The sequence below is a fragment of the Adiantum capillus-veneris genome, chromosome 9 (genome assembly GCF_014529385.1).
Source record: "Adiantum capillus-veneris isolate H3 chromosome 9, ASM1452938v2, whole genome shotgun sequence".
NCBI classification, from domain to species: domain Eukaryota; kingdom Viridiplantae; phylum Streptophyta; class Polypodiopsida; order Polypodiales; family Pteridaceae; genus Adiantum; species Adiantum capillus-veneris.
In genome coordinates, this window is record NC_140939.1 from 83,606,691 (window position 1) to 83,615,517 (window position 8,827).

At 42.2% G+C, this 8,827-nt stretch overlaps 1 protein-coding gene across 2 annotated transcripts; it reads right to left on the reverse strand.

Moving 5' to 3' along the window:
- Positions 1 to 218: 218 nt before the first annotated feature.
- Positions 219 to 7,615, reverse strand: LOC147450739 (seed linoleate 9S-lipoxygenase-3-like). 2 transcript variants are annotated; one of them, XM_086519814.1, is made up of 9 exons: positions 7,498 to 7,615; positions 6,181 to 6,458; positions 5,277 to 5,517; positions 4,233 to 4,526; positions 3,804 to 3,889; positions 3,581 to 3,688; positions 2,218 to 2,519; positions 1,529 to 1,792; positions 219 to 1,438 (listed from the first exon to the last, which is right to left on the reverse strand). In XM_086519814.1, exons 2-9 carry the CDS (start codon positions 6,274 to 6,276, stop codon positions 682 to 684), a joined length of 2,148 nt encoding a protein of 715 aa, XP_086375940.1. In that variant the 5' UTR covers positions 6,277 to 6,458; positions 7,498 to 7,615; the 3' UTR covers positions 219 to 681. The 2 variants fall into 2 exon arrangements, with proteins under 2 accessions (XP_086375940.1, XP_086375939.1); XM_086519813.1 differs by having other exon boundaries at positions 7,265 to 7,599.
- Between the last annotated feature and the right edge of the window lie 1,212 nt (positions 7,616 to 8,827).

Consider the following 8,827-nt stretch of genomic DNA (forward strand, 5'->3'; position numbering starts at 1 on the left):
GACGCCCGTCACTGTGTGACATGGGCCTAATGTTCGTTGCCAAGCTGGCAAGCAAGCCGCATAGGAAAGTGGTGGTGCGAGCATGTTTTGCAGAAGCTACGTCCACGACAGAGGTGCAAGGTTCTCATCAAGAAATGGTCTGTCCTGGCCTCTCTTCTTTTTTCTTTCGCAACAGAGGGCTACTTACGTGCTGCTCACCCCATGACGTCGTGCTTCACTTGTCATAGAACAGAGAAGGCACAAAGATGCGGGCCCATTTTATGCTTGCCACAAATCTGATTTGGAATAGCCAGTTCTCTGCAAATTGCTTATACAACGTGCACACATGGTTTACAACAATATGCACGCATGTGCGCACACCATGGGAAAGGAACTCTCTTTGAATTATACCAGACCTCACCTGCCTGTAAACTCTTCAATCTATCTAGGCTACATAAGTTTACATGGCAGTCTAGAATCCCCTCTATATGTTACATGCCAATAGTGGCAGGCCAAGGCTGTCTTGAGACTCTTCGAATCACGTCAGCCCATATGTCAATTTGTGGTTAAATTTCGAGCGCTAGTACCGTGGCACTAGCAGGCGCCGTCGATCTTAAAAATTCTGAGCTTTTTAATGGCAATGGTGGCAGCAGCGCTCGAAATTTATCATCGCCCGCACATATTGCACAGCCCCCATACATGCTACATTGAAATACTGTTGGGCACACCCCGGAAGGTGAGCCCTGATGTAGGTGAAGTCGACATAAGAAGGGTATATGGTAGGCTCGCAGGACCATGTCGGTGTGGATTTCGAGCCTCAGCATTGCGGGCTTCAATGGCGGTCTCCGCATCAGCTAGATTTTGCCGAAAAGTTTCCAATGCTGCTAATGCACGCCTGTTTGAAGTCCATTGGCGATCGACACGCTCGCCTAAGTATTCCTCCTCGTCTAAGTGTTGTGCTAGAATCTCCAAAACTGCCATAGCCCTCGTTGTGGCCCCTTGTGTTGGCACCATGCTCAAGAAAAACTTTTCTGGCTCAAACAACAGTTCGAAATACTCTGGTGTTTCCTTCTCTGGAATTAGCCGCCTGGCCATGCACGGGCTGTTGGGCATAAATGCACCATATGCGTATTGCCCAAAATTCACAGCTGCATGGTAAGCCGACATCAACCATATAAGAGTTGTGACCACCTCTACCAATTCCTCCACTTTGTGCATAGGCACCCACCACTTCGCCCCTGCATGGTCTCCATGCCCGACATCACGTATCTCTGTCCACCATCTTTGCACCTCTGTATCCTCTTGCAAGGCCTTGTCATCAATGTAATAGAGTGCCAAGTAGTCTTGCACCCATTGGCGAATGGCCGCCCACACATCGAGCCCATCCACTGCATATGGATAATCTTCGATCGTTAAGCGTAGTCCATGCTTTGCGCTTGGATCCTTTACAGCCATACCCCTGTAAAACAGCAAACATTAGGCCATTCCATCGACAAGGGTTATGAGTGAGTTGAAGTTTTAATCTTAGAGAAGCACACTCTAATTGTACCTTTTCAGGAGATCGCGTGGTAAAGCCTCTTCATCTAGTCGCCAGCTCTTGTAGGCTACGGATGATATTTCCATGCAGTATCTTCCGGCACTATAATGGCTCTCAATTTTCCCCCCTGCATTGATCAGTGATGTCTTGGCCATTGCATTGATATGCAGTGTGTCTTTGAAATGGGGCAAGAGAAGCACATGCAGTGGATGGATTATGCTCAGTTGCCTCCTTGTGGCAACGATAATGGGCTCTATACATGCATGTGTGCGCAGCCTGGAAACAAGAGAAAACATAGTTAGAATGTGATGTATGTAGTCTTCAAATATGGTTATGCATGTATGTCAGGCAAAGAGGATCTGTCAGCTTAACCAGTCATTTCTGAAGTGTTACAGATTGAATTTTCTGTCGTTTCCAATTTCTACATCATGTTTTGGTCAGGTATTGTGTTTACATAATTCCTAAGAATTATGGCTCTTTTGATTGGATGGGCACCTCCACCACTTTGTCTTGGCATGCTTGAGTATACCACGATCTCGTCCTATCGGGATGGGTACCACACTTTTGAGCACAAGAAAATGCCTATACTAGCGGTGGCATGCTGCTCACTGTTTTATGGCTGCAAATGTGACATGTGGACGAATCTAGAACGAATACGCAAGAAAGGTAACATGCTATTTTTGGAGAAAAAGGATCATTACCAGTGGGTTACCAGTTGGTGATATCCAGCATCAGTTATTGCAACATGGGTCCTTGCAAGGCGCCATAGCCATTCTGAGTGGGTTGGACCTGGTGTAAATACTCTTTTGTTGGCTTCCTGGCCCTTTTCTTTTGGAGGTAGTGTGAGCTCAATGGCAATGGGTAAGAGCACCCTCTCCTCCGTCAAGAAGAAGATGGTGCGTGAGGCATACATTTTGCCTTCAGAAGACTCGTTGATTTTGTGAATAAATGGCATGAGCACATCATGGTGGTCCAAAATGTAAAGCCGTCTTTGTGCTATGACCTGCATCATTGCAACCCAGAAAGCTTTAGCATGGAGCAAGAACATTTTGACCAACATCAAGAAATTAAAAAGCATGGAGTTTTGGGAGCAATTATGGACCGTTGGATAAAGCTTGTCGAGTAGTGCCACATGGCTAGTTAACGATGGAAAATCTATTTTCTGCTTTTACTTGAGCGTACTTGTATGTATAGGTTGGCCACTGTGAAAGATAGTTGATGGCTTGACATTTGTTTTCCTATTTTTGTAAGAAATACATTGAGCATTTTTTTTCTTATCCTCTTACGTCGGCCACTGCGACCTTTCGCCTTGCTGAACTTGCAATTTGAAGATTTTATACACATCTCTCGAAACCGTATCACTAGGTTACGTGCTTATCTTGCCAATCAATGTTACCATGGATTGTCGTGCGGTCATTGTTGTGGTGCTATGCCATCTTAAGGAAATCTAAAATTCCATTTCTTGTCTTCTTTTTTCGGATGTGGATTTGAAGCAATGGAATCCTTATACTTAAAGATTTTAATGTCTTTGTAAAATGAGATTGAATCATGATTTTGCTATATTGTATTGAGTGGATGGTACAAATCTATTGATTACTACGTACCAATCTATTGATTACTATTGTTTCGTTAATCATTTACGTCTTTTCAGGCATCGTGGGTAGCTTTTGTACCGCAGAATAAAGCTGAGTTTGCACCCTGTGCATAATGCACATGTTGAAACTGATTCTTTGTTATATTATTGTTGTCTGGTTTGGTCTTGAAATTCCAAGAACAGTTACTCCCCACTCTTGTTTGTGAAGGAGGAGTATGCCGTCATCATGATGCCAAATGTATAGATTCATACATACGCCTCTACAAATATCAATACAGATGAATTGGACAGTTATACACTTTCACACAGAAAGACAGAAAATCTTATCCGTTTGAATTTCTGGGTTTCTCTTGTACATATATAGAGAACATTGTTAACCTGTTTGGCTTACATATTGATTTCTTTTCTACACTTGAGGGTTTCAAAAATTAAGGCAGTAAAGTAATGTCATGGGATCTAAGGCATTTTACCTCTTCAAGTGACAAGCCTTCAAGGAAGGGTTGAATGTCTTCTAATGTTATCGATGACTTTGGGTTGCCATAAATGTTTGGATCTAGTTTACTTTGAGGAGGAAACTCCTGGGAGCACAAACAAACAAGTGTTGTTATGGACACATGGAGACGTCGAAGATACATGTAGAAAACATCAGTTACTTGAAGCCCAATATGATGTGTCAATTGTAATATATTTTACCGTAAGAAGCTGAATAAGCACTGGATTTTTTCCAGCAAGTCGTTGACGAGCAAATTCTCTATCAGAAAGCCAAGCATCCATGTTCACTGTGGCATAAAACTCTCTTAGGACAATGCCCATCCTACCTTTTTTCAAGCAAGAAAGGCGATATACGGTGACATTTTCTAATAATGTGTGGCTCGCCTTCTAATTACACTAATCAGGGTTTGTTCCTTAGGGCACATTTGTTTCTTATTTGTGCTCAATATAAGGCCTTCTTGTGGATTGCAACCTTTAAGCTAGCAAAAAAGAATCTCTATGTTTCAACAAAACAATATTAGGAGCACCCTTTAGGATCCATTTATGGAAACCTACCACACCTAGCCCTCTGTTTCTCTAGCTTTCTAGGCGATGCCAGTAAAATTGAATTAGTTGATTTGAGTAGGTTACCTTCTATAACACCGGGAATTGGATATTCGAGGGGACATGCAGGCATCCCCCTTGGGGTGGTGGCTGAGCTATCAATGATGCATAGCATGCTTTTTGAAAACAAGCGATGAATTTGCTCCAAGGACTCAAAAGGGTGGTCTTCTCGAATAAGGCAGTCGACAGTTGAAAGCAAATGGCGCCCAAAGCTCTTAATGCCTGCACCCAAGAATAGGTCCTTCTTCAAAGCACTAAACCTCTCGTCTCGTGGCACGTATCCCATGTCAAAGCCGAGCTCTGGCTGCTCTGATTCAGGATCTAGTTTTCAAAGCATACAACCCAGGTTGAGTAATGTGATCCAGCAATTGCAAATTTTTTGATGGAAGTAGATAATAATGAAATGCTGTATGCAAATTTTGTGTACTTATTAATTCAAGAAAGAGTTTATTTCAGAGGCAATCCAAAGTGATAAAAAAATACTAAATGGGGTTTATCCAATTATTTGAAAGCCATGCATTAAGCAAATAACAAGCTTGTTTTCCCTAGTGCTTGGAAAAAAGCAACCTCTAGTTTGCTTTGTCAGACATATTTGAAAGAAGAAAAGGTTAGATTTTCGACATAAACTCTAGAAAGTTATAAGAGACAACCAAAAACAATTCACACACATCATTTTAAAAATAAAGTAAGGATTTATTACAGTAAATGTAGACTTAGGCAATCAATATGAGATGAGTATTGCAAGTTCTTGAGCAACAAATGTGTCCATCTAGATGCATGAATAGCGATGAAAGATTGATGTGTAAAAGTATATTCGATAGTTCATCTCAATGAAAACCAATCGAAGAATCGATACCCTAGAAGATGAGCTAAGAGAATTTGTTCATGGGTAGCAGGAGAGCTTATGTGGGGAAAGTACTTAAAATGTCTTGTAGTGATACCATGCATTTTTTCATAAGTAGAAGGAGAGCTTATGTGAGAAAATTACTTAGAAAGTATTGTAGTTATACCATGCATTTTTCATGAGTGAGCTTATGTGGGGAAAGTACTTAGAAAGTCTTGTAATGATACCATTGATTGTATGTGGTCGACCTGTTCTACATCTTCGAGGATATGGATACTCCGAAGAGCCTCCTAATATTGGTCTTCTCAAATCCTCACTTTCATCTGGATTGCTTATATCATTGTACAAGTCATAGTCATAGATTCGTTGACCATATACTCTCTGCCCTTTGCCATCACCTTGAAGAGCCTCTAATGCAGCTTCTCGTAGTCGTAACAAAGCTTTTGGCGTCTCATTTGGTAAGTATTCCTATGTCAATCCATCCAAAAGAGATATGTTGTCACTGTTAGTGTGTGTGTGTGTGTGTGTGTGTGTGTGTGAGAGAGAGAGAGAGAGAGAGAGAGAGTTTTCAATTGCTACCTTTACTTCTATGTATAATGTGTTATGCCTGAAAACTAATCTGACTATGCTTTGGAACATACTAAACATAAAGTATCCCCTTTATCGAGGGTAATGAAATGTGCATCTCAATCTTTTCTACTTCTTCATCGTCTTAGATAATCTTGTGATTTTTTAAATGAATGACCGACATATTTTTCAAGTAATCCTCTTGCATAGTGCTGTATATCACGGGCGTTCAAGGATTAATTTTAAAAAAAATTATCTATAAATTTTTGACAAATAAAATACACCTATTCAATCTGTAAATTTTTTTCTCAATTCCATTTTACGCTACCTTTTCGTACGTGAAAATGTAAAAAATTATAAAATTTAATAACCCCTTTTGCTCCTTTTGCGTGATAGTAAGATATTTCTCAAGTGAAAAATTCCAATTTGGGTGACACATCTTACTTTAGTGGTCAAGCACTAGCATGAAGTTTAGTATTTTTTTAAAATGGAACAAAATTATGATGGAAACTTGCAGCCACCCATGCAGATTAATATAATAAACAGGAGCTTGAGTAATAATACCTCATTTGTGAAGAGCACTCTAGGTTGGTTTGAGTAGAGTTCGGAATGGCAAATCCATGTGTGACAAGGGAAGTAGATAAGCGAGTCATCTTGCATCTCTAAGGTGATAGACTTGAGATAGAACTCATTTACATAGAGAGACTCAAGTAGGATGGCTCCTGGCCTCCCGAAATCGCCTTTTACGTAGAATGTCACCGTGTTGTAAGAATCACAACCCTTGGTTAGAGCCCCCCAAAACCTTAGGTTGCTTTCATCACTGACCTTGGGTCGTTGTGTTTCTGCAAGTGCAACCAATGGTGGATAAGTGGACATGGTTCACACAAAAGCCAACTAGACAAAATCACTTATCGAGCATTACAAACACACCATTTATCTCTATGTCATGGATTATGTCACTATTATTTCTTCACAAGAAGTTTTGGACAAATTCTCACAATAATTCCCACATTATGACTTACCTCAACATCATGAGTTTCTGTGAGAGAGGCACCGCATACCTAGCTAGGTACGATTGGGGGCAAGGGACCGCCAGCCCCGGGTTTTTTTTTTTTTTGGGGGGGGGGGGGTCTCCTGCCCCCAATCGTACCTAGCTAGGTATGTGGTGCCTCTCGAGCAGAAGCTCATGATGTTATGCTTTGTATGAAAAACATTGCAAAAGACTCCATTTTCCTACATGAGAATATTTCTAAATCTTCTTGTGGTGGAAGAAACAAATCCAAGAAACAAATCCGGAGAGACCTCAAAGGTCCATGTGATAAGTCTTGAGAGCTCAAGGCCTGAGGGATAAATCCTTCACACTTGGCCCTTGGGTGATACAAAAGTTTATTCCATAATCCATTTTACTCTCTCTCTCTCTCTCTCTCTCTCTCTCTCACACACACACACACACACACACAAATTTGAAGCCTTGAAAAAAAAAAATCAAGATAAAAATTTCCTGATTTGAGCATAGTAATGTTGTGATCAGAGCGTAGAAGAGACTCTCTCTCTCTCTCTATCACAAACACACTCACACACACACACACACACACACTCTGAAGAGAGAGAGAGAGAGAGAGAGAGAGAGAGAGAGAGAGACGCTTACGTGGATCATGTTCAAGGCTTACAAGGCGGAGAGAGACTCGATTGCCCATGAGCTCACTCAGGGCATCCTGCCCTAAGTCCAAATAGCTCTCGCTCAGCGTCCGCACTGTAGCCCGTATAGTGCAATCCACATACTCCATACTCTCCCCCCCTCTCTCTCTCTCTCTCTCTCTCTCTCTCTCACACACACACACACACACACACGCACAATTTGAGCTCGCGTCTCTTGCCTACCTTGTAAGCATCACAAGGAACTGATCTAGAACAAAGAATTTCAAGAATGAGAGCTTCTTCACTTGCTGCTTATAGCGCACAAGGTTTCGAGCCGATAGTTATAGTATGAGCTTTCCTGTTTGCGAGCCTTTGCTAATAGGAGGAGTGTATTCACTCTCTTGTCCATTCTCCGATTAGGTCACACCTGATTTTTGTTGTCCATACATATTCAACATCAGTATGTGCACATGGGGAAATAATGTAATTCCTGTATAGGGGGGCCCGGGGCCTTGGGGTCTCTTTCTCTCTCTTTGTTGGACACACACACACTCTTTTTGTTTTTGTTTTCGGAGTCGGGTAGGGCACGCCCGGCCAGTCCCCTCATACACCAAAAAAGTATACAAGAAGAACGACCATGACTATGCACACACACACTCTCACTCTCTCACTCTCTCTCTCTCTCTCTCTCTCACACACACACACACACACACACACACACACACATTCAAGCCTTGGAATCTTGGATGTCCATGTCCTCATATGGTTGCGCCTCCGGTTCAAGCTTACAAAAAGTAGCCTTATCGTGTTTTTGTACTTGCCAAGATTTAGATCAAGTAAAACCTCCTCCTTCCCCTTATAAAATGAGGCCTTTTCAAAACCAGCTTCATAAAGGAAAATTATGAAATTTTGTAGAGACATTATATATACTAGCTTGCGCGACCTGCCTACCAGCAGGTCTCGCTCTCTTTTACTATGACACAATTGAATTAATGACACACATGTCATAACTCTTGAGCGGCTCTCTCTTTGGATGGGTGTTGTCACACACACACACACACACACACACACACACACACACACAAAGTCTTGTATCCAGTTCTCATGGGTGGTCCTCTCTCTCTCTCTCTCTCTCTCTCTCTCTCTCTCTCTCTCCCGCCAGTAGCATATCTGTCTAGCTCTCCGGTTTCTCTCTCATGGTTAGACTCTCTCTCTCTCTCTGTGTGTGTGTGTGTGTGTGTGTGTGTGTGTGTGTGTGTGTCTCTCTCTCTCTCCCCCCCAGTGTTAAATCACTCGTGCGCCTATATACTCTCTTCAGTTAACATTGCAGAGCAAGACGACGTGTCACGTCGTGTTCAATGACGCTCACTGTGTGCGCGTGTGCATGTCGCGCTCGTTGTTTGGTCGGGCCGACTCAGAGCACACTCGCAGGTTCTATTGGTATCACCTCACTCAGGCAAGTATGGCCAGACGAAACCATTTTCAACCATGTGGCCGCCTGAATTCCTTTTTCATATATAGTATAGATGACTCTCTCTCTCTCTCTCTCTCTCTCTCTCTCTCTCTCTCTCTC